Raw genomic sequence first — 25991 nt, forward strand, 5'->3', positions numbered from 1 at the left:
AGCACAGAGCCCCGTGAGATCATGACCTCAGCAAAAGTCAGTTGCCTAACCAACTGAGCCACCCAGGCACCCCTTTATTTTCTGGTTTTTTAAAGTACCTGGATTAAAACCTAATGGTCATGAGACATTTAAATTTTTTTATGTTTATTTATTTATTTTGAGAGAGACAGAGCCAGGGTGAGCAGGGGAGGGGCAGAGATAGAGGCAGAGAGAGAGAGAGAGATAGAGAGAGAGGGAGGGAGAGAGAGAATCCCAAGTAGGCTTTGCACCATCAGCACGCGGCCTAACATGTAGCTCAAAGTCACGAAGCGAGAGACGGATGCTTGATTGAGCCACCGAGGTGCTCCGGTCACGAGGCATTTAAAAAATATATATGTGGCAGGATTCTCACACAGAGAGTCGTGACACTGAGGCTTTTCTTTCCTGGAAACAACTTTATTCCTGTCGGCACCGCTCCGTTGGGTTCGTGCCGGAAGAACTGAGCCCCACGCACCACGTGGCATAGTTTTTTAATGCATTTTTAAAAATTCTTTGTCTCCTATATATGGCAACATACAAACATGCAGTCTGATCAAGTGGCCTCATGATACAAGGTCGTGAGGGATGTTGACATGTATGCATATAGCCAGGTTGAGGTTTTTTTTCCTTTCCTTAGGAAGGGGACCCTACCACATTTATATTTCTGGTTTGGGTTTCCTAATACTTTATTTAGCATTTGTCCTGTTATGTTCACAAGGGAGCCTGGCTTCCAATTTCCCACTCTCTTTGCCTAGTTTCAGTATAAAGACTATGCTAGCATCATAAAATGAAGTAGGACATGAGGTTTTGTCTCTTTTTCCAGTCTTGAAAATAGTGTATATTGAATGCAGGTTATTTGTTCTTGAAGTTGCATATATCTCTCATGAAATAGTTTGGACATGCTGCTTTTTCAGATATTCGGCTACTGATTTAATTTCCTTTTCTTTTTTGAGATGTTTGATAATTTATAGTTATGTGGAGAATTGCCTATTTTATATTTATTTTCAAATTTATTGCATACATTTTTATAGAGGTATCTTATAATTTTATTTATGTCATATTTCAATAGTCGGTATGTTCATGTGATTTAAAAATCAAAAGACTCTAAAGTTTTCTTCCATCCTTGTCCCCAGGCCACCAATTCCCTTCTCCATAGACAAACTTCTATTATTAGTTTATTCTGTGCTTTTTCAGAAATATTTAATACATACACAAATAGAAACATGTTTTCTTATAGTGTTATTTTTACACAAATAGTAATATATATACTCTTGTGTACATTACTTGTTTCATTTAACAATATATATTGGGAAGGAATCTTTTCACATCAGCACACAAAAAGTGTCCTCATTCATTCTACACATGCATAGTATTTCTTACTTTGGATGTATCACAAGTTATTTAAAATTTTTAACGGAAATCTAAGTACTATACTACTTTTATGAGTATATATGTAGGATAAATCACCCAAGATAGAAATTCTGGGTCAAAGGGAATGTACATTTCTAATTTTGGTAGACATTAAATTACCCTCTATAGTTGTACAATTAATATTTCTACTAGAAATGTAAGAGAGTGCTTATTTGCCCCACAACCTTCCCAGCAAGTGTTTAATGAAACACATGGATCTTTGCTCTCTGACATCTCATATCAGTGTAGGTTTCAGCTACATTTCTCTTTTTAAAAACTTATTTTTATTAAAAAACTTTTTTTAACATCTATTTATTTTTGAGAGAGAGACAGAACATGAGCAGGGGAAGGGCAGAGAGAGAGAGAGGGAGACACAGAATTGGAAGCAGGCTCTAGGCCCTGAGCTGTCAGCACAGAGCCGGACAACATGGGGCTCAAACCCGTCAACCATGGGATCATGACCTGAGTGAAAGTCAGACGCTTGACTGATTGAGCCACTCAGGCGCCCCTCAGCTACATTTCTCTTATCCTGGGAATGTTAAGCATCTCTGTATATATGAAATTTTATATATTTGTCTCTCCTTTTCTGGAAGCTGTCTGTTCATGCTGTCTCCTTTGCAAAATTTTCAGTTGGCTTTTTAAAAAATGCTTTCCTCACAATTTGTAGGACCTCTGCAGCTATATTAAGGAAATTAGCTCTTTGTGATATGTGGCAATACTCTTCCCAATTTTTCAGTTCTAATACTACCCTTTTCCATGAATGGTACTTGAATTTTTTGTGTTTGAATTTATCAGACGATTTTTTGCGAAGCTTTAGTGTCAAGTTAGAATTGTCTTATAAAAAATATTATAAAAATATTGTAAAAAATTTTCCCCATGTTTCTTGATTGCCTTAGTGGTCTTATTTTTAATGTATGCACATTTGAATAATTTGTAGTTATTCCTGACACAGAGTGAGGTATGGATCCGATTTTATTGTTTTCCTAGATGGTTACCAAGTGTCTATCTTTTCTGCATTGATTTGAGTTGCCACTTTCCTTAGAAACACAACTCCGATGTTGCAGTACATCTGGACTTACTACTTGCTTTCATTAATCCTCTTGTCTATTTATGTGATGCCTTTATCTGTTTTAAATACTGAGGCTTCCTTTAGTGTGGCTCACCTCCCTCATTATTCTCTTTCAGAAATATTCTGAAGATACATTTTATACGTATGAACTTCACAATTACTTTGCCCAGTTTATAAAAGCTTCCTACTGGTGCACTAAATTTACAGAGTAACTTAGGGAAAATTGTTCGGGCATTACAAATCAGTGCAGTTTGGGGACCAATTTGTTCTGGGACCCACATATTAATTATTCATATAGAAAAAATTTAAAACTAGGTCCCTACTTAAGCAAAAATAAATCTTGGATGGATTGAAAACCTAATGAGAGAGGAAACATCTTTGTATTCTTTAGGAGCATTTAAAATTTTTCTTCATTGGGGTGCCTGGGTGGCTCAGTCGGTTGGGCGTCCGACTTCAGCGCAGGTCATGATCTCACACTCTGTGGGTCCGAGCCCCGCGTCGGACTCCGTGCTGATAGCTCAGAGCCTGGAGCCTGCCTCGGATTCTGCGTCTCCCTCTCTCTCTGCCCCTCCCCTGCTCATGCTCTGTCTCTCTCTGTCTCAAAAATAAATAAAAATATTTAAAAAATTAAATAAAATAAAATTTTTCTTCATTTAGCTCTTGCAAATTTTTAAGTTTATTTTAAGGTATTTTTTGTTGTTGTTGCTACTGTAAATGGGTGTATCTTTTTTTTTTTTTTAACCTGTGAAAAAACTTGAGTTTTGTGTTAATTTTGTAACTGATGACTTTGGTGAATTCAAAAAAAAGGTTTGTAGTAGTTTTTTAGTTGATTCTCCCGGGTTTCAGGTAGAGAATCTTATCAACAGCAAACAGTGATAATTTCAAACCCTCTTGTACAATTTACTTTAATTAAAACAATTTTTTTGAGAGAGAGAGAGAGAGAAAGCATGTGTGAGCGAGCAGGGGAGGGGAAGAAGGAGAGAGAGAGGATCTTAAGCAGGCTACACGCTCGGGTCCGAGCCTGACACAAGGCTTGATCCCATGATTCTGGGATTACGACCTGAGCTGAAATCAAGAGGCGGACGCTCAACCAAATGAGCCACCTATGTGCCCTTCCTCTTTTACAATTTAATCCAGTATATCTTGTCTGGTTTGGGTTTTTTTGTTTTTTTGTTTGTTTTTTGTTTTTTTGTCTCTCATTTAATCGCATTAGCTGGTATCTCAGAGCAACATTAAACACCAGTGCTGACAGTGGGGTGTTTCTTTTTCCTGATTTTAGTTGGAATGATTTGCACAGAAAGCTTAATGCTGGACTTGGGACTAATGTAAATAAGGGCTATGGTAAGGAAGCACATATATATTACTATTTTACTGAGAATTTAAAGACAGCTGAGGGGCGCCTGGGTGGCTCAGTCGGTTGGGGGGCCAACTTCGGCTCAGGTCATGATCTCGCGGTCTGTGAGTTTGAGCCCTGCGTCGGGCTCTGTGCTGACAGCTCAGAGCCTGGAGCCTGTTTCGGATTCTGTGTCTCCCTCTCTCTGACCCTCCCCCGTTCATGCTCTGTCTCTATCTCAAAAATAAATAAACGTTAAAAAAATTAAAAATAAAATAAAATAAAGACAGCTGATACTAGAAATGGAAATTTTTCAAATGCCCTTTCAACATCTACGGTGATGTTTATGGGATTTTTATCCTCAGATCTATCAATAGGCTGAATTATATGAATAAAATTCCTGATATTCAAGTACTCTTGTATTCCTGTATGCAATCCCTCTTGGTCATGGTATGTTATTCTTTCCCCATGTGATTGGACTCAGTTTCTTAGTATTTGGCTAGGATTTTTCTGTGGACACGAGTGAGACTTGTTAGTAATTTTCCCTTTTTGTGCACAGTCTTTGCTGTGTTGTTGGTGTTGATAGTAAACCCACTTTATATAAAAATTTAGAAGTCTTTCTTTCCACGTGCTCTGGGATCGTGTAATATTACAATGTGTCACTGTGATGTTTTTAATATTGCAGCTCTTTTAAAACCTCATCTGTTTTCCCGTTCAGTAGGTCTATTAACATTTCTAGATAGTCTGAAATCAATTTTGATAAATTTTATGTTTTGCTACTTAATTACTCATTTCGTTCAAGTTCAAATGTGTGAAGTCAAGATGATTCTTTTCTTTTATTTTTTTTTTCTGGATCCTTGTGGCTTAGTTTTTGATAGATTTTCCCCATTATTTATTGGTTGGGTTGGTTAACAATTTATGTATTTCATTGTTTTCCCCTATATAACCAGATTTTGTATTTAATTACTATCTTAATTACACTGTTGCCTTTATAATTTGTTCCTTTCTGCTCTTGTCTTTATTCACTTTCTTCTTTTACTTTACTTGGTTCTTATCCTAAATTCTTAAATTAAATTAATTTTTGTATTTCCTTTATTTATTGATATAAATAATTAGACTGAGTACTGTTTGAATAGCAGAGGTTCCGATACGTGGCGTTCCCTTATTATTTTTCCCTTATCTATTTTCTAGATGTTTTCATTTTTATTTGGATTTCGTTGAGTTATATCAAAGAGAACTTTACCTAGTAGTAGCTTTCTCCTTTGGAGCTTGTTATGAATTCCTACTTTTATTGCTTTGTTGCCATGGTTGCTGTTTGTTCTCTTTCCACTTTGAAGAAGAGGTCACTACATATACAACTTTATTATATGCGTGTTATATATGTATATATATGCTGTACATACAACTTTGCTTTTTACCTCTTAGTCTTTTCCATTTGTGTCCCCTATGGTATGGAACACAATCCTTGGACATGGTAGGAATTCAATAAAAGCTAGATTTTTATTATTTAAAAAGTTTTTAAATGTTTATTTATTTTTGAGAGAGAGACAGAGACAGAGACAGAGCATGAGTGCCCAGAGAGAGAAGGAGACACAGAATCTGAAGCAGGCTCCAGGCTCTGAGCTGTCAGCCCAGAGCCCGACGCGGGCCTCAAACTCACAAACCATAAGATCATGACTTGAGCTGAAGTCGGACACTTAACTGACTGAGCCACCCAGGCGCCCCTAGATTTTGATTATTTTAAATGGTTATGAGAGTTTTTGGTTTGAAACTTTTGGCCAGAAAATGAGCCTTGTTCCTTGGTAAGCATCTGGAAGGAAGAGGAGACTCTGTTTGATGTATTGTGTTCACCTTGGGGGTCACACCATTGAGTTTGGTTTGGGCAGGTCTCAAGCAACATATTGACACTTCATAAGTGTAAACTTTCACAGGTTTGGCAAGCTTCTGAGATATTTCCCCCTCCGCCAGGGTAACACTCGGTAAAGGTGAAAACTCTTTACGATATCAAACAAACAGCCCAAACCAAACAGTGCAACATTCAAAGTCACTGAAAACCAATTTACAGCTGTATTGGAGTTTCCCCGAGGATGTCTGTCAGGTGGAATCCAATTCATAACCTAACATCAACCTTACGATATTCTTCTCTCCTGCTGATTCTCTTCTCGTCTCTCCCATGAGAGTTGCTTCTCTCTGGCAGCAACTAAAATGGCTCCCCTGCCCTTCTTTCCAGACTCCCTCAAAGTTTATTCTCTTTCCATCCCTATCATGAATTCTCACTTTGCCCATTCCTCGCCTTTCCAGATATATTTCTCCATGCTTCCCTCACCCCATCAGCCATGGTGTTCTTTTTCTTCCAAAATACCACCTGTCAATCTGTCTTTGAGTGCTTCCTATTCATCAGCTATTTTTATCTATTATCTTGACCAATATAACAAAAAATAACTAAATGGTGGGGTACAAGGTTGTCAAATGCAGAATTTTTCTCAGAGCAATCAGGAGCAAACTTGTAAAAATACTCATACTTTACAAATTCTTGTCCCAATTATATAGGGGTGATGTATTTGTATACAATATAAATTATTTTATAGGTGTGACTTCTTCACATATAAGGGAGATAAGATTGCATATATTTGTGAAAACAATCTCATCCACTTATAGTAAGTCGGTACAGTTCGGATTTTGTTCCTGAGATGTACGTTTGTCTTTCTTCTTAATGAGGAATAAATTTGTACACACAATGTCTTGTTTTGCAGTCTAAAGAAGGTGCATTTATTGTCAGAGATTCGAGACATTTGGGATCCTACACGATTTCTGTGTTTATAAGAGACAGAAGGTAAGCAATTTTTGTTTGATGTTGAATTATTTATTTTGAGAGAGAGGGGGGAGAGTGCATACACATGCATGTGTGTGGGGGATGGGGCAGAGAGAGAGGGAGAGAGAGAATGCCCAGAAGGTTCCGTGCTATCAATACAGAGCCTGATGTGGGGCTCAAACTTACGAACTCTGATATCACGATCTGAGCCAAAATCAAGAGTCAGACGCTTAACCAACTGAGCCACCCAGGCGCCCTAGAGCTGGAAGGGAAGCAAGTGTGCTTTTGTTCACTTTAGAGTAACAGTCCTTGGGACACTCTGTCTTATGGAGACACTGTCACATGGAGAAAGTGAAATCGTGGTATAGAAGCTTGCTGGCTTGGAAGTTAGTACAACCAATCTATTCAAGTTGCGTCCCTAACCAGCTCTGTGTATGACATTGGATAAGTTATGTGACTTCTCCCATCTCTTTTTCTCAACCGTGAGGGAGTTGGCTTAGTTGTAGCAGACACTGGTGATGCTTTTCTCATATCCACTGGTTTACCTTGCGTTTAGCTGTAGAGAGTTCTGCACTCGGCACACCTCCCATGCCTTTCTGCCTGAAGATGTTCTCTGGCTGTGGGAACTCGTGGTCCCCATGGGTAGACGGGAAGTGCCTGAGAGTTAGCATCCTAGGAGTGCCCCTCTATCAATGAGGAATGGAAGATTAGCTCCTCAGCTGCTTTGCACTTTAGTGGGGCAACTCTCAGATGTGTTCCACAGTCTCTCATAGCTTTCCAGAGCCCTAGGAGCTCATCGTAAACTTGCTCATCAATATACCCTCTATCGGCTTTCCCCCTTTCTTTGTTTCCTATATCCTTGCATCCCTCACAGTGCGTTCATTCGTTTATTGAACTGATACTTGATATTCAGCAAATGCGTATAAGTGTCCCTAGTGGGCTCTACTTTTTCGGACATTGGAGTTGTCAATCAGACAACTTTGGCTGAAGTTATGTTCGAATCTAAGGCCCCAATAAGATAGCTAAGGCATTTACCCAGGGGTAGTGAGGTATCTGTTGAATCCAACCCACTCTGCAGCGTATAGTGTTCGTAAGATAAAAGTTTTACAGGCGGGGTCCCTGTTGCTTAATGAACTGACTTCGTTCCAAACGGATCTTTTGCTTATTTACTAATTCACATTTTATTGATTGTAGAAATATGGAGGCTACCATCAAACATTATCAGATTAAAAAGAACGACTCGGGACAGTGGTACGTGGCTGAAAGACACCTCTTTCAGTCAATCCCCGAGTTGATCTGGTATCACCAACACAATGCAGCAGGTAAGTCAGGGGCAACAGGCTGGGAGAGTCAGCGAGCCAGGCCCCAGACAGGCAATGCATCTGTGGTCTCAGACACTTAACAGGAGCAAATGCCCCTGCAGAAATATGTGAGAGCCTGAAATACAACCGGTATTCTGAACACTTCTCCTTATTGATGCTTCTTTGTTTTTATAGTCAGGCGACAAGAGGTAAGTTGATTCTTTACATTTCTGCCAGGTTAGAAAAATGATAGATGGCAGAGAAGCAAAAGGCAATTTAATTATCAGTGCATTTGTTTCTGAAATTTACACACAGCTAAATGTAATAGAATTTCAAATATCCTAAATAATCATGCTTCCTTCTCTTTGCCCCCATAAGTTTGCTCTCTACTTCAGTTGTATAGACAATTACCCTTAAATAGCTCGTTCTCTGTTCTTTCTTATTTGGAGGACAGAAAAAATTATATAGGATGCAGCCCTTAAATTACAACGTGGCTTAAATAGGCAGAAGCATCATGGAACCCCCGTCCCCAGGTGTTCTTTGCAGTAGTTGCTATTTTTGCAAACGTATCATCAATGGAAAGATACAGGATTCCAGTAAGTTCCACCACAATTTCAATCACAGCTCTGGCCTTCAGCCCTCACCCAACCTGTATTGGACCACTTTGAACTCATAGGGGAATCTTCTTACCTCAACGTTATGGAATATGGAACCCACTGTAACTTTTCGTGTTGTTTTGACTTCTGGTCATACAATACTTTTTAAGATTTCTCTCATGAAAAGTTGTGTTGACAAAAAAAAAAAAAAAAAAATCCCTTTTGGAAAGTGGCCACTTTTCCTTGACACTAGTTCTAAATATCAAGAATAAGTCCAAGGAAATTTTCATCCACTTATGGGATGAGTCTGCATGGATATTCCAGATGGTCACTGGGGGTTTGGTTAGAGAGGAAGTAGCAGTGAGTCTGAGTGGGGCGAGGGAGGACATATTTGTGTCTAGAGATGGAAACCCTTAGAATAAGGAGATCAGTTCTGAGTTTTTTTCTTCATACCCCTCTTTCCCTTCCCTTCAAAGACAAAATTTGAGAAACAGAGTGGTTATGGTGGTGAGGTTAAAAGAAAGATACTAAGGTAGCTCAGGATGTGCTGACATGAGAAGATGTTAGTGATAAGTTGTTTAGTAAAGAGAAAAAAAGTGCAAAGCAGTATATGAGAATATAGTGCCGCTTTTGTAACAGAAGATTTAAAAATATGTATGCATAGGAAAATTCTGTTAAATTTTATGTAATAATTTTCAAACTAACAAGATTATAACAGACTACAAACTTAATGCTTACCTCTGGGGAATGACACTGGAGGTAAGGGAAGCTTTGATTTTCTGCCGTATAGATTGCTTTAAGGTTTGGTATTTTCGTTTGAATGGACATAAATTATTCTTATAATGTATCAAATACCACACAGATCATCTTTAAAAGATCAAGCGAAACATCAAGAAAAGCAAAACTTACAACTATGGCTGCTGCTTATTAGAGAGAAAAGAAAGCAAAAAAGATATAAGAAAACAAGAAAAGAAGGATGATAAGAGGAGAGCCCTGGGAACGCAGAAATAGCTGGCATTTACTGAAGACTTAATTTGGACCCGACCCTGTTCTGAGTGCTTTCATGTGTATTTATTTATTTAATCTTCAGAACAACCCTATGAAGTAGGTTCTGTTAGTATCTCGATCTTACAGATGAGGAAACAGAGGGATGAGTTGTACTCAAGATTGCATAGTTAATAATTGTGCTGAGATTTGAACTCAAAAAAAAATCTTTGAAGCAGTTGGAACCATCGAACCCCCTGGCTCCACAGTCTGCACTAAAGGACTGCTGTATCCTCCAGAAAGAGACGAACCATACCGTTGGAGGGTACTTTGGAGGGCCAGTTTCAGAAAAGGCTGTGAATCAGAGCCCATGACTATCCTGTCTACTTGTTGACTTCTGGTCAATTTGGTTCGTGACAATCCGTCTCTTTGCCAGAGGCAGGGACAATGCCACGGGAGTGACAGACTTCTTGCTGTCAAAGAGAGAGACTATCATTAAACCACTGGTAGTAAATCACAGAATAAAAATGTTTAGCAAATAAGAATCTTGAAATTAGAGGGAAGTGTTAGGATCGCAAAGAAATTCCTCATTATGTTCCTTATTTGGACAATGTGTTATAGAGTCCCAGCTTGATGAGGGCTCTAACCTCAATTAGGTCTCCAAAGTCACTGGTTAATATCCTTTCCAGCTTTCTCTTCAAACTTCTACTGTTCTCCTCTAGACTCCTTCTCCAATATTATCCACTGCCCTGTCAGCAAATCCCTAGCTGTCCACTTCATTAAGAAAACTGAAGCCAGCAGACAGGAGCTCCTTCAGGCTTACCCTCCTCCCCTCACTCCCTCCAGGAGTGGTCGGGACAAGCCTGTGCCCCTGTTCCCTCCATTCCTCTCCTGCTGGGACCAACCACCGTCTCCCCTTCCTTTCTCTCCTGTATCTCTTACATTTCCTCTGAACTTCTCCCTTTAGCCTGGAAACGTGCTTAAGGCTTTATTATTCAAAAAGCAAAAAACCCAAAGCCCTCCCTTGGTCCTTTCTTCTTCCTTTAGACATTACTCTTCTAAGTCATGTTTTTTTGGAAAAATATGTCCACATCTACCGTCTCCACTTGCTCATTTCCATTTGCTTTTTTTTTTTTTTTTTTGAGAGAGAGAGATTGAGAAAGAGAGAGAGTGCAAGAGTGTGAGCAGGGGAGGGGCCGAAGGCAGAGGGAGAGAGAGAATGTGAAGCTGGCTCCACACCCAGGGTGGAGTCCCACGTGGGGCTCAATCTCATGAGCATGACCTGAACCGAAATCAAGAGTTGGACGCTCAACAGACTGAGCCACCCAGGTGCCCCTCCATTTGCTTTTTAAACACGTGTAATGTAGCTTCTGCTTCCATTGCCCTATGTTTTACCAGTGATCCCCATATTGACCTATAGGGTGATGCTTTTTAGTTCTTGTATTTTCAAGCCCTCTCTGCTATATTTGGCAGTGTCACCCCTTGAAACTCCCTACTTACCAGATACTTTGACCCTGCGCTTTCTTGTTCTTGAACTCAGATATTCCTTATAGGTCTTCCCAATGAGTCTTAATTCTACTCTTCTTTAAACATTGGTGTCTGCAGGGATCTGTCCCCAATCACTTCTCTTCTCGCCCTAGACATTTCCCTTGGCAGAATTCTTCTGCCTGGTAGTCCTAGGTACTTGCAATCCCACAGGCCCTGAACTTCAGTGATGAGATGGAATTCGCCATCTTAATCACTGCTTTCCCTCCAAACCTGCTCCCCTTCCTGTTGTCTGTCTCAGATGATGCTGTCATCATTCTGTCCGTTACAGGGGCTGGAAACATAGGAGTCTCAAGAGATGCTTGCATTCTCCTTGATAGATAGCTCTTTCTCGTCCTCCTCCTCCTCCCTTTCCTCCTCCTTCTCCTCCTTCTCTTTCTTCTCAGTCATTAGAAAGCTTGTTTTATTGAAGTGTGGTTGCCATACAATAGTATATTTGATTATGTAACATAGTGATTGAACATTTGTATAAATAACAAAGTGATCACCACAATAAATCTAGCTACCGTCTGTCTTTGAGATCGACCTAGAAGAGTGTCTTGCACACAGTAGGCACTGAGTGATGCTTCTTTCTGTTCTTATACTGGCCAAGTTTGTTTCTTTTAGCTTTTGCACGTGCTGTTCCATCTGCCTGGAATGTTTTTCCTCCTAATCTTTGTAAGATGGTTCCTTGTCAATGAATGTCAGCATAGCTGCCATCTTGTCGGAAGGGCCTTCCCTGAGCACCCATTCGATAGAACCTCTGTTGCAGGTACTCTGCGTGTACTCATCTTCTGCTTTCTCTTGTGCGTGCATGCATTTGTTTATTTTCTCTTCCCCCACTACAATGTAGGCTCTGTGGGAGCAAAGAACATCACTGTCTTAGTCACTGCTGTCTCCTACCAGTTAGTTAATGCTTGGTGCAAAGCAGGCCCCAAAGAAATATTAGTTAAAGAAGTAAATAATTAATGCTTGTTGAACTAAATGAAATTGATGATACAGAATACTACATACGGACCCAATCAAAAGAAGTCTCATTTACTCTACCATTTTTTTTTTTAGAAAAAAAACAATTCTTGAAAAGTAGGGTTGGGAAATGGGTCCACTTCAATACTACTGGTAGTTGAATGAATTAGTGCATTTTTTTTTTATACATGCTTTGATCAAGAAGTCACATTTTCAGGAATTTATTCTAAGACGATAATTTGAGAGGTACATAAAAATTTATGTTCAAAACATACAGCGTCTTTTACAATAGTGAAATTTTAGAAATAACTTTAAGCTCTGTTTATAGTTATTAATAAATATCAACGACATATTGAGTGTAAAAAGCTTATAGCAAAACATTCACTTTTCTGTGAAACATTGGGTGCATATATGCTTTCAAATACAAATTTGGAGGTTTTTGCAAAGGTGTTCACCAGAATGATAATGATGTAGCTCTGGTATATCATGTATAATGTGTGTCCAAATATTATTTTATGAAAATGGGGAAAATAAACAGATCGATGTAAAATACTGTTTTTTTTTTATTTTGGCCTAATTTATTTGAAGAATGGCACTGTCTTCTACTATATTGGCTTTCTTTTTTACTTTTATATTAGTAACTAGACTTGAAATACTGATTCCTCTTCCTCCCCAGGTCTCATGACCCGTCTCCGCTACCCGGTTGGACTGATGGGCAGCTGTTTGCCAGCCACAGCGGGTTTCAGCTATGGTAATGTATGCACGTGGACTCAAGTGCCGCCTCAAATCTGGGAAAGAATCTCCCCCAAGTTCCCTCGGCGTTCTTTAAATTCTTAGCTTTTCTGAGATACCTAGATAGGTTTCTTCTCAAAGTTGGAATCCTCCTTCTGAGATAGTGAAGTATATGCATCTCCTAAGAGCAACTTGAACTTTGGCAAGAACCATTTCGATTTTACTTCAAATTTCACTGTACATTAGCAGGCGCTCTTTTGGTACATTAGAATTCTTTTTATTTGGGTGTTCGAGTTATTGCTCTCTGGGTACAAGCGTGGCTGGGAAATGACTGCTCCCCAAGAGAACCTGCTAAAAAGACCTGCTAAATGTCTCCTCTTCCCCTTTTAAAAATAGAACTTGTAGAAAGTTTGATTCGAACCATTTTCTAGCAAATGAGTATTTGCAAATCTGTTGAGAATAAATAAGAGCCAAAGAATTCTGTTTTGTAATTTGGTGACCCTTTGTTCCCTTACATTCCTCTCATTAGTGTGAATCAGAATGTACTGAGAAGCCGGTAAGATAATTATATCACGTAACGGGTAACCAGGACCCAGGGTCTCTATTTTAATTGGGATGGGAGAGTGATTTCAGGGTATTAGGGATGCCTAGGTTATTCTCTGTCCCTAAATGCAATGTACATAATAAAAGTTCTGTGCCATTAGCAATTTATTTAAGTTAAGCATTAAGTTTTAATTTTTAAAAAATAAACTTCTCAAAATTTTTTTAACATATAGAACAGTGCACAACTCATAACTCTATAGCTCACTTAGCTTTGCCTGTTTTGATTACTTTATCTAAATGGAATAAGACACCATACACAGTAATACACAATACCGTGTATTGTGTCTGGTTTCTTCCTCTTCACCCATGGTGTTGGGTGTGGTTGGCTCATCTCCGTGGTGGTGTGGTATGACATTGCGTGACTATACCACAGTGGATTTACCCATCCTTCTTTAGATGACCATTTGGCTTGTAACCAATTTTTACCACATAAATGATATCATTACGAACATTCTTTTGATGAGGTTCAGTAGTCATGTAAGCTCCACCAATGTTGGATATATACTTAAGAGTGGAAATACTGGGTCATAGAGCGTGTACCCATTCAGATTTAGTTAGTTTTCCAAACAGCTTATACCAAACTACACTTCAATCAATAGCGTATGGGAGTTCCAGGTGCTCCACACCTTTGCCCTTGCTAATGTTTAGTCATTCCTGTGGATTGTTTTCTTTGGTTTTCACGTTACCCAATCTGGCATGTGTAGTAATCGTATCTCATTGTGGCTTAAATTTGCATTTCCCTGAGGACTAATTATTTTGATCAATTTAGTGGCCATTTGGGTATACCCTTTTGTGAGAGAATACTCTATTCAAGTTTTTTAACTGTTAGAAATATAATTATCTGCCTTTTTCTGATTTTTTTTCATATTCTGAATACGAATTCCTTACTGGTTACACATTTTAGAAATATCTTCTCCCAATATGTGGCTTTTCTTTTCACTCTCTTTTTTAAAAATTTTTAAAATACTTATTTATTTTTAAGAGAGAGAGGGGCAGGGGCAGAGAGAGAGAGGGAGACACAGAATCCGAAGTCGGCTCCAGGCTCTGAGCTGTCAGCACAGAGCTCAATGCAGGGCTTGAACTCAGGAACTGAGAGATCATGACCTGAGCTGAAGTTGGATGCTCAACCGACTGAGCCACCCAGGTGCCCCATTCCTTTTCACTCTCTTAATGGGGTGTATTTGATAGAATTTTTATGAAGTGTAATTTGTCAATATTTTCCTTTATGGTTATATTATGTTGAATAAATTCTTGCCAATATCAAGGTCATAAATATATTCTCCCATGTTGCTTTTATTTATTTATTAAAAAAATTTTTTTTTCTCATGTTACTTTTAAAACACCTGCTATCCGGAGGGAGAGCACTTTGCAAAGTTGGCCTTTACAACTCTTTAAACTGCATTATTCTAAAGTTCCAGCAGATGGCGGTGTTGCAATATAAAAGGAGATACTAAAACAGATTGTCAAGAGGGTTATTTTATTTTTATTTTTTGTTAATTGATAACGAAATTTGTGTGTGTGTGTGTGTTTTCTTCACTTTATTTTTTTATTTTTTTGAGATTATTTTTATTTTTATTTATTTTTTTAAATATAATTTATTGTCAAATTGGCTTACATACAACACCCAGTGCTCATCCCAACAAGTGCCCTCCTCAATGCCCATCACCCGTAAGTGGGTTAATTTAAAAACAGTTCTTTTTTCTTCATTTACTTCTATGGAAGTCAAATATACCATACCACAAATTTCACTTCAAACATAGATACATGTGAGTTAGAATCCTAAACATTGGCCTTATTTATTAGATGAATTTGTTAGACTTTTTCCTAAGGAGAAAACACCAAGGCAGAAAAGCCCTTTGGGGGTGGGAGTGGGCAGAGGAACAACAGAATGAGGTGAAAAGGGGGGGGACTGGGGGGGGACCAAATGTTATGTGCCTCACAAGTTTACTCAACAGGACAAAACCAGATGGGGACATACATATTTTAGGGCCCAGGTGTAGTTTTGGTAGGTTTGTTTTAGAAAGGCAAAGCATTGCATTTCATCCTGTGTCCCTCTGGAAAGAGAACGTATGTTTTGATATCCATAATTCCTCTTTAAGTAAGTCAAGTTTATATCTTTAAGCTTGAATTCTGGAATTACACATGAAAACCACAGTGAGGGTATTAAAAATGGTTACTGTTCTGTTCCACTCATTTATAACATTTTTAACCTCTTTGTAAAAGAATAGAATAGGTCTAGATAATTCCTAAATCTTTTCCAGCTCTAAAAATTTCCCCTACTTGTAACATGGATGTTTTACTTTTCTAGAAAAGTGGGAGATAGATCCCGCTGAGTTGGCGTTTGTGAAGGAGATTGGAAGCGGTCAGTTTGGGGTGGTCCATTTAGGGCAATGGCGAGCACACATCCAGGTAGCTATCAAGGCCATCAGCGAAGGCTCCATGTCTGAAGAAGACTTCATTGAAGAGGCTAAAGTGATGACGTAAGTACAAGCAACACCCAAATCAATTTCATGCAACATTCTGGTGTTATGGAAAGAACACGGAGTTTGGAGCAGTTACACCTGGATTTGTGTCACAACTCTGTCCAAGCTAGTTGTGTGACCTGAGCAAATTATTTGATCTCTGTGTGACCTGAGTGAGTGATTTCACCTTTCCGAGCCTCAGTTTCTTCACCTGTAAAATGGGGATAACAATACCTTCGTTACTGCATCAACATGTGAATTAAGTGAGATAATCCATGAAAGTGACAAGTCTTTACAGGACTTTCTTTTTTGCTTTTCCCGGAAGCAAAAATGTTGATTTTGTCTAAATGGTAATATAAGGGTAAAGTATTTGCTTTCAGAGAATTTAAGAATCCTGAGCTCTAACAGAAGTGACTCTTTGTGGCCCCCTGGACACTGTTCCTGACTTCTGTGATTTCTCAGATCAGCATTTTGACTGAGTTGAATATGTGTCTTACATCTGTAATCTGGGTTGGATCAGGACAAGCCGATAATTTGGTATAAAGAAAGTATTTGTTCAACAATGGGGAGTAGCATTGTGGTGAAAAATGAAAACCCCAGATGGTGTCACCTCGATTCTGTTCCCCAAAGCAATTGCGTTCTGTTCTAAACTTGCAGACCTCAATGGAAAGCAAGCAAACAAACAAAGAAACCAGAATGGATAACTGGACCCATTCTCCTTTAAAGACAGAGCAATGCTGCCTCTTGGAGCTCTCAACCCATACCCCAAGTGTCCTATCGAAACATTCTTCCCATCCACTTATAGTAAAATTAATTTCAGGAGAAGTTATATTAAACACATTTTCCAGTCATAGCAGCTTCCCAAAAGATGATTTCGTGCCCCTAGATTACCCCAGGCAGTTATCTGTCTGGAATGTGTTCCCTGATACCATTGGCATCAGACCCTAGTTTTCCTGTATCTAAAGGAGAGACAAAACATTGTATTCCTCTGTGTTGATTAGATAGGTGTGATAAGAAAAGAAAGACTGGGAGACATGTGGTTCAGGGGAAGTCGAAGCCTATACTGGAATTCCTAGGAAATGTAAGAATTAGAGATGTCCAATGTCACGTTGAGAGGATTCTTGAAAGGTTCAAGCCCTACTGGGCATTCGGGGTTAAGGTTGTTGGGGAAGATGTTTTGAAGACAGTGGAAGATCCATGGAGTGGGGGAAATAACGATAGCTCCAGGAAGTTTACAGAGGCAGGAATGAAGCTAAGGGCTTATTTTTAAGTCAGTTCAGGTGAACATAATGTACTGTTGGGTTTGAACAGTCTGTTTTTTCCTGATGTTTTTAAAGTGAGGCAGAAAAATTTCCTTCTAACATCCTGTTGCAAATACAGTCTTTAAAAAAGTATATACTGACACGCATTGAACTCTATCTGTGAAGCATACACATCTTGGTAATACAGTAGTACCTCCTTTTTGTAAGTGTGTAGTTTAAATGTCACCTCCTCCAGGATGTCTCCTCTGCCATGTTTGATTGGCTTTCTACTATATCACCTGTGTTAGTTCATCAATGTATTTGTCGCTGCTCCAGTGATCTTGCTAAACAAACATAGTGTAATGTTTCAATTCTCAGATGTTTGTATGTGGGTATCAGTGTGGTGGTTTTCTCATGGCAAGTCAATATTCCATTTTAAGAACGACTTTCCCGCCATTATTCTGCATACATGTAAATTGCATCCCTTAACTGAAAGTACGCTTTATGAATTAGAAAGATAAATCAGACAAAATATACGTATTTAAGATACATATCTACAGATGAAAATCATGTATAGATTCTCTGAATGCCTTTTTTCTACTGACTGGAAGTGTTTTTGCATGCTACTTATATGGTAAGATGTCAATTAATCACTCACATACATTATTTTAAGGTAAATAATCCTCCCGAGTCATTGATTTTATTTTACCTTTATAAATGAAAAGAGGTAACATTTCAAGTTATTTCTGAGTGACAGAGAAATTGGCTTGTTACACATCTTCTAAAATTATAAACATTAACTTGAACATTATTTTCCATGATTGAATGCTACATACTCCAGAAGAAACAGTAAACTTTTGAAGTTTAGATAACTAAAGAATTCTGTATTTTATTTTATCTGTATGTATTTTAATAGGTAACTTTCAAGGGTGTGTGTGTGTGTGTGTGTGTGTGTGGTGATTGGATTGCTGAATACAGAGAAGGGTTTCATGTTGGTAGGTATTTTTCAGTCTCCAACTTTGTTTGAAATTTTCTTTTTTTTTAAATGCCTTTATTCTTTATCATTTTATTTTCTCTTTCTTTCTTTCTTTCTTTCTTTCTCTTTTTCTTTCTTTCCCTTCTTCCTTTTCTTTCTTTCCTTCTTTCCTTCCTTCCTTCCTTCCTTCCTTCCTTCCTTCCTTCTTTCCTTCTTTCCTCCCCTTTCTTTCTTTCTTCCTTCCTTCCTTCCTTCCTTCCTTTCTTCCTTTCTTTCTTTTTTTTTTTTTTTAAATGCATAATGAGCACTTTATTTTTTTTTATTTATATATGAAATTTATTGTCAAATTGGTTTCCATACAACACCCAGTGCTCATCCCAAAAGGTGCCCTCCTCAATACCCATCACCCACCCTCTCCTCCCTCCCACCCCCCATCAACCCTTAGTTTGTTCTCAGTTCTCAACAGTCTCTTATGCTTTGGCTCTCTCCCCCTCTAACCTCTTTTTTTTTTTTTTTCCTTCCCCTCCCCCATGGGTTCCTGTTAAGTTTCTCAGGATCCACATAAGAGTGAAACCATATGGTATCTGTCTTTCTATGTATGGCTTATTTCACTTAGCATCACACTCTCCAGTTCCATCCACGTTGCTACAAAAGGCCATATTTCATTTTTTCTCATTGCCACGTAGTATTCCATAGTGTATATAAACCACAATTTCTTTATCCATTCATCAGTTGATGGACATTTAGGCTCTTTCCATAATTTGGCTATTGTTGAGAGTGCTGCTATGAACATTGGGGTACAAGTGCCCCTATGCATCAGTACTCCTGTGTCCCTTGGATAAATTCCTAGCAGTGCTATTGCTGGGTCATAGGGTAGGTCTATTTTTAATTTTCTGAGGAACCTCCACACTGCTTTCCAGAGCGGCTGCACCCATTTGCATTCCCACCAACAGTGCAAGAGGGTTCCTGTTTCTCCACATCCTCTCCAGCATCTATAGTCTCCTGATTTGTTCATTTTGGCCACTCTGACTGGCGTGAGGTGATACCTGAGTGTGGTTTTGATTTGTATTTCCCTGATAAGGAGCGACGCTGAACATCTTTTCATGTGCCTGTTGGCCATCCGGATGTCTTCTTTAGAGAAGTGTCTATTCATGTTTTCTGCCCATTTCTTCACTGGGTTATTTGCTTTTCGGGTGTGGAGTTTGGTGAGCTCTTTATAGATTTTGGATACTAGCCCTTTGTCCGATATGTCATTTGCAAATATCTTTTCCCATTCCGTTGGTTGCCTTTTAGTTTTGTTGGTTGTTTCCTTTGCTGTGCAGAAGCTTTTTATCTTCATAAGGTCCCAGTAATTCACTTTTGCTTTTAATTCTCTTGCCTTTGGGGATGTGTCGAGTAAGAGATTGCTACGGCTGAGGTCAGAGAGGTCTTTTCCTGCTTTCTCCTCTAAGGTTTGGATGGTTTCCTGTCTCACATTCAGGTCCTTTATCCATTTTGAGTTTATTTTTGTGAATGGTGTGAGAAAGTGGTCTAGTTTCAACCTTCTGCATGTTGCTGTCCAGTTCTCCCAGCACCATTTGTTAAAGAGACTGTCTTTTTTCCATTGGATGTTCTTTCCTGCTTTGTCAAAGATTAGTTGGCCATACGTTTGTGGGTCTAGTTCTGGGGTTTCTATTCTATTCCATTGGTCTATGTGTCTGTTTTTGTGCCAATACCATGCTGTCTTGATGATGACAGCTTTGTAGTAGAGGCTAAAGTCTGGGATTGTGATGCCTCCTGCCTCCTGGTCTTCTTCTTCAAAATTACTTTGGCTATTCGGGGCCTTTTGTGGTTCCATATGAATTTTAGGATTGCTTGTTCTAGTTTTGAGAAGAATGCTGGTGCAATTTTGATTGGGATTGCATTGAATGTGTAGATAGCTTTGGGTAGTATTGACATTTTGACAATATTTATTCTTCCAATCCACGAGCAGGGAATGTCTTTCCATTTCTTTAAATCTTCTTCAATTACCTTCATAAGCTTTCTATAGTTTTCAGCATACAGATCCTTTACATCTTTGGTTAGATTTATTCCTAGGTATTTTATGCTTCTTGGTGCAATTTTGAATGGGATCAGTTTCTTTACTTGTCTTTCTGTTGCTTCATTGTTAGTGTATAAGAATGCAACTGATTTCTGTACATTGATTTTGTATCCTGCAACTTTGCTGAATTCATGTATCAGTTCTAGCAGACTTTTGGTGGAGTCTGTCGGATTTTCCATGTATAATATCATGTCATCTGCAAAAAGCGAAAGCTTGACTTCATCTTTGCCAATTTTGATGCCTTTGATTTCCTTTTGTTGTCTGATTGCTGATGCTAGAACTTCCAGCACTATGTTAAACAACAGCGGTGAGAGTGGGCATCCCTGTCGTGTTCCTGATCTCAGGGAAAAAGCTCTCAGTTTTTCCCCGTTGAGGATGATGTTAGCTGTGGGCTTTTCATAAATGGCTTTTATGATCTTTAAGTATGTTCCTTCTATCCCGACTTTCTCAAGGGTTTTTATTAAGAAAGGGTGCTGGATTTTGTCAAAGGCCTTTTCTGCATCGATTGACAGGATCATATGGTTCTTCTCTTTTTTTTTGTTAATGTGATGTATCACGTTGATTGATTTGCGAATGTTGAACCAGCCCTGCATCCCAGGAATGAATCCCACTTGATCATGGTGAATAATTCTTTTTATATGCCGTTGAATTCGATTTGCTAGTATCTTATTGAGAATTTTTGCATCCATATTCATCAGGGATATTGGCCTGTAGTTCTCTTTTTTTACTGGGTCTCTGTCTGGTTTAGGAATCAAAGTAATACTGGCTTCATAGAATGAGTCTGGAAGTTTTCCTTCCCTTTCTATTTCTTGGAATAGCTTGAGAAGGATAGGTATTATCTCTGCTTTAAACGTCTGGTAGAACTCCCCTGGGAAGCCATCTGGTCCTGGACTCTTATTTGTTGGGAGATTTTTGATAACCGATTCAATTTCTTCGCTGGTTATGGGTCTGTTCAAGCTTTCTATTTCCTCCTGATTGAGTTTTGGAAGAGTGTGGGTGTTCAGGAATTTGTCCATTTCTTCCAGGTTGTCCAATTTGTTGGCATATAATTTTTCATAGTATTCCCTGATAATTGTTTGTATCTCTGAGGGATTGGTTGTAATAATTCCATTTTCATTCATGATTTTATCTATTTGGGTCATCTCCCTTTTCTTTTTGAGAAGCCTGGCTAGAGGTTTGTCAATTTTGTTTATTTTTTCAAAAAACCAACTCTTGGTTTCGTTGATCTGCTCTACAGTTTTTTTAGATTCTATATTGTTTATTTCTGCTCTGATCTTTATTATTTCTCTTCTTCTGCTGGGTTTAGGCTGCCTTTGCTGTTCTGCTTCTATTTCCTTTAGGTGTGCTGTTAGATTTTGTATTTGGGATTTTTCTTGTTTCTTGAGATAGGCCTGGATTGCAATGTATTTTCCTCTCAGGACTGCCTTCGCTGCGTCCCAAAGCGTTTGGATTCATAATCTGGATCTCAGGAGCCTTTCTTCCTTTCTTTCTTATGCATCAATCACTGTTTCCTCCCTTCTGTCTGTATGGAAATTTTGCCTGATCAGCCGCAGTTAGAAAAGTTGAAACCTCAGGAACAGGAACTCTTGCGAAGACCTGAGCAAGGAAAAGTAGCAACGAGGAGGCAAGGGACTTACAGGATGGAAAGCAGAAAAAAAACGATATGGGAGCACGTAATATTCTGTAGGGACTTGGGAAGTACCGCTTGAACTCTTGACCCCACTTATCCAGCGCGCACGGTGGAAAGGAAACTTCCACGTTCTCTGGGGCTGGGTTTTTCGCGTATCTCGTTGTTGACAATGATGCAGAGTTGGTACATTTCACTAACTGAGCCTAAGCGCTTCGAATCGCCGACACGAATCCGCTCACGGGCGCGTGTGTGCTCTTCCTCATCAGGAAATTATCACACTCAAGGCTGGTCCAGCTGTACGGAGTGTGCGTTCAGCAGAAGCCCCTCTACATCGTGACGGAGTTCATGGAGAACGGCTGCCTGCTGAGCTATCTCCGAGAGAGGAGGGGAGCGCTGCGGAAGGAAATGCTGCTGAGCATGTGCCAGGATGTCTGTGAGGGAATGGAGTATCTGGAGAGGAGCCGCTTTATTCATCGGGATTTAGTAAGTACCCCGCAAACTCGCTGATGTTTTACGTGTTGCCTTTCGGAAGATCAGGACACTTGAGGACTTTCAATATTTAATTTTACTTATTTATCTTTAAATATGTATTTATTTATTTTGATAGAGAGAGAGAGAGAACATTGGTGGGGGGGGCAGAGAGAGAGAGAGAGGGAGAGAGAGAATCCCAAGTAGCTCCTGCACTGTCAGCACAAAGAGCCCTGCGGGGCTTGAACCCATGAACCCTGAGATCATGACCTGAGCCCGAAATCAAAAGTTGGATGCTTAACCAACTGAGCCACCCAGGCACCCCAAGGACTTTGAATATTTTCAATAAAATACCTTTGGCTTCATTTCTAAACGCTTTCCTATTCATGTAATTCTCTGGGACATGTGGCTTTCTTTTTAATTACTCATTAATGCTGCAGCCAAGTAAGGTGTTACTCTAAATATGCCTGGAACTAATGAACTACCACACTGACCAACCAACCAAAGCGAATTTACTTTTCTTTCCTGTCGCCTTCCCTGTCTTCTTCCATTGCTTCCACTTTCTTCCTTTCAACCAATGATCAAATACAGATTGAATGGCAGTATATGCCAGGCCTGCGGCCGGGCACTGGAGAACAGCCAGGGATGAAACTGCCCCCATGTGGAGGTGCTTTGGTTGTCACAGTATCGCAGTGGCATTGCTGGCACGACTGAGGAGGACGAGAAATGCCAAATCATTCTGTTCTGTGATACTCGGAACATTATGTCCTAAAAAAACAAGCAAACAAAAAATTAAAGCTTGTCTTGCCCCAAATGCTAATGGCTCTGCTTTCCTGCCTGGCTACCTTGCCTGGAAAAACATTTTGTATCCACTCCATATTTATTCATGATGTTCACACTAATCCTTCTCTGCCTTTCCATGTCTCATTTCTAAGTCCAAAAATTAACCCCAACGAGAACTTGAGAATCTGTGAGATGTCACTGGTATCATCACCAAGGGGGTCACCCTGTACTTCCTCCCGTGACCAGGGGGACTTTATTATCTATCATTCAGGCTAGAGCATTCTGGGGAGAGAAAGGAGGCATAATTTCATTGGCCTAGCACACTTATTGCTAGACTTACAGGTGACGAAGCATTCTCATGGCATTTAATATTTACCACTTCCTATAATAGTTAATTGTTCACATTGTTTATACAACTATTAGACTCTAAATTCCCTGATATCAATGCCTAGACTTCCGAGCTGTGTGATGAGAACACAGATTACAGAGCAGTTTTCTCAGATTTAGCTGTGCCTTAGAATCACCTGGGAACTTCTAAAACATCAGGATACCCAGGCCATGCCCCAGACCAATTAAATCAGACTCTCTGGGGGTAGAATCTAGCCATAAATATTTTTTGAAAATTTCCCTGGTGAGCTCAGTGCGTAGCCAAGATTCACAACCAGTGCTCTAGAGCTAGACTGCCTGGGTTAATATCTCACCTTTGTTTCTTACTAGCTGTGTGAGGTTGGGCAAACTCATTAACTAGTACAGTGGTATTAATTATAGCAGCTTCCTCCTATGGGCTTGTTGGGGGAATTACATGCATTAATATGTGTAAGCCCTTACACCTGCTCCTGGCATAGAGCGAGCTCAGCAATGCTAACTATTGCTATTCCAGAGCTACATTATCATTCTGTATCCCTCATGGTGCATTTCCCCATCTTCAGTACGTAGTAGCTATCGAGCAAATTTTGGAATGGATGGATATGGCATGAATTCCACCTAGCTTACTTTCCTAGTCTCTGCAGGTTGGTCTTTTCTGACGGGGATTAGAATTCAAAACTCAGTCACTCTGTTTGTTCCAAAGTGGCTTCTCTCAGGTCCTCCTATCCTTGGTTTCTTCCTCGATTGCTTTCTTTTGTGTTCTATTCCACTTACCTTCATGCCAGTTAAAATGTATCAGTTAACCAGGAGTCTTTTCCCTGTCAAGGGCTTGCCTTGTGGTTTGGCTTTGAGATCCTTGCTGGTATTTGTGAAACTCTTCCAAATTGACTCCTCCTAGCTTGCCATTTTTAGTTCCTTGCCTTTGTTTTTGGACTAGCTGACCCACATATGAGCTTAGAAGAGAAAAAAAAAAGATCAAACAGTGACTGATTTACATGAGGCTAAATACCAAATCAGTGATTTTCTTTGACTAAGCTCTCTGAAAATGGATTATTTTGGCATCAAATACATTGTCTCTGCATTATTTAAAAATACACATTAATTTTAATGCCAGGATTCATAGTTTAACATCTCTTTGATTTAGTCTTCCCATTTATCAAAGATACTTCTTGCGAATGATTAAAAACTTTTAGAAGAAAAAGTATTAAAATTTCTTTTTCTTTTTCTTTTTGTTATTTCTTTGAAGCATCATTAAAATCCATCATGTAAGGGCAGATATTGAGTCATATGTGGCATTGACAGGTGTCACCATAAAAATAAAATGGCTGCTCATACAGGAAAGTAGTGTGGGGGTCCAAATAAACTAAGAAAAAGGAGAGTAGAAACTCTTGAAAGAAAAAACTATCTTCAAACTTGGATTCCTTTCTTCTTTTTATAGGCAGCAAGGAATTGTTTGGTCAGTGCTGCAAGTATAGTAAAAATATCAGACTTTGGAATGACGAGGTACGTGATATATATATATTTTTTGTTTGTTTGTTTGTTTACTCATAAGAGGGAATCTTATATCTGTCTACTGACAAACTGAAAATGTTAATAGCATTTTTTTTTCCTGTGAGGAAAGTATTGATGTGGTTGTTAGGCCTGTTGCCCTGCTTTGAATTTTAGGACATAAACCAATTTTAGCTGTGAGTTAAATGGATATTTTGGACTATTTTGATATTTTTTCAGGTTATTTTCAGGCATATCTTAAAATTTATAATATTTCTCAATCTACTCATCATCATAAAAAGGTTAAAAAAAGCTTTTCTGATATATGTATATTTCTGAAAGAAAAAAAGAATAAATTTGTTTAGCTCTGATTTTTCTGTGTCATCATCATGCATTTCTTTTTGTTGTTGTTGTTAGTTTATTTATTTTTCCAGAGAGACAGCAGGGGAGGGACAGAGAGAAAGAGGAAGAGAGAGAGAACAGAGGGAGAGAGAGAATCCCAAGCAGGCTCTGCACTGTCAGCACAGAGCCTGATGTGGGGCTTGAACTCATGAACTCTGAGATCATGACCTGCGCCGAAATCAAGAGCCAGGTGCTTAACCCATTGAGCCACCCAGGCACCCCCATCATGTATTTCTATTATCCAATGTAGTAGCTGACTTTAAGACTGCGACTCAAGTGTAGAAAATCTAACCTTATTTTCTACAACTCAATGCAATTTATATTTTGAGCCCCCTTTCCTTCAGGTTGCTAAAAACTTAATTCCTGTGACTTCAGGATTTCTCTCTGATTCCAAGGTCAAATTCAAATTCTGTGTGTTTCATGGGGCCACATATTAGAGAGGACATGTCTGCCCTTGTTATCCATTGGCACTGGTGTCCTTGCAGGCACTGTCCTCCTGCTTTGTCCTTGGCTGAACATCTGCACAGGTGGCTGTCGATTCATCCCAAATTTTTGTCTGCAAGATGCTGTCATACTGGAATTCGCCATGATTAGAAAAACCCCTGGAGCTATCTATCCAAGGCCGTATTTACCTAAGCACATCCACAGCTCTTTATTTTCCGGAATCTTTTTGCTTTTCCTGGGGCTTGACCTGGGGAAGAGGCCCAGGCTCTGTTTTGCTCTTGAATCCCACCAACCTATTGTGGG

At 39.2% G+C, this 25991-nt stretch overlaps 1 protein-coding gene across 1 annotated transcript in view; it reads left to right on the forward strand.

The window, feature by feature from the left end:
- Positions 1-25991, forward strand: part of TXK (TXK tyrosine kinase) — a 71513-nt gene that overhangs the window by 35708 nt on the left and 9814 nt on the right. The window contains exons 7-12 of the mRNA XM_025921536.2: positions 6584-6663; positions 7837-7964; positions 12690-12764; positions 15657-15828; positions 22004-22220; positions 24793-24857. Of these exons, the coding sequence (XP_025777321.2) occupies positions 6584-6663; positions 7837-7964; positions 12690-12764; positions 15657-15828; positions 22004-22220; positions 24793-24857 (737 nt within the window). The remainder of the gene's footprint in view (positions 1-6583; positions 6664-7836; positions 7965-12689; positions 12765-15656; positions 15829-22003; positions 22221-24792; positions 24858-25991) is intronic.

The sequence above is a fragment of the Puma concolor genome, chromosome B1, assembly GCF_028749965.1.
Source record: "Puma concolor isolate L17-30 chromosome B1, mPumCon1.1.hap2, whole genome shotgun sequence".
NCBI classification, from domain to species: domain Eukaryota; kingdom Metazoa; phylum Chordata; class Mammalia; order Carnivora; family Felidae; genus Puma; species Puma concolor.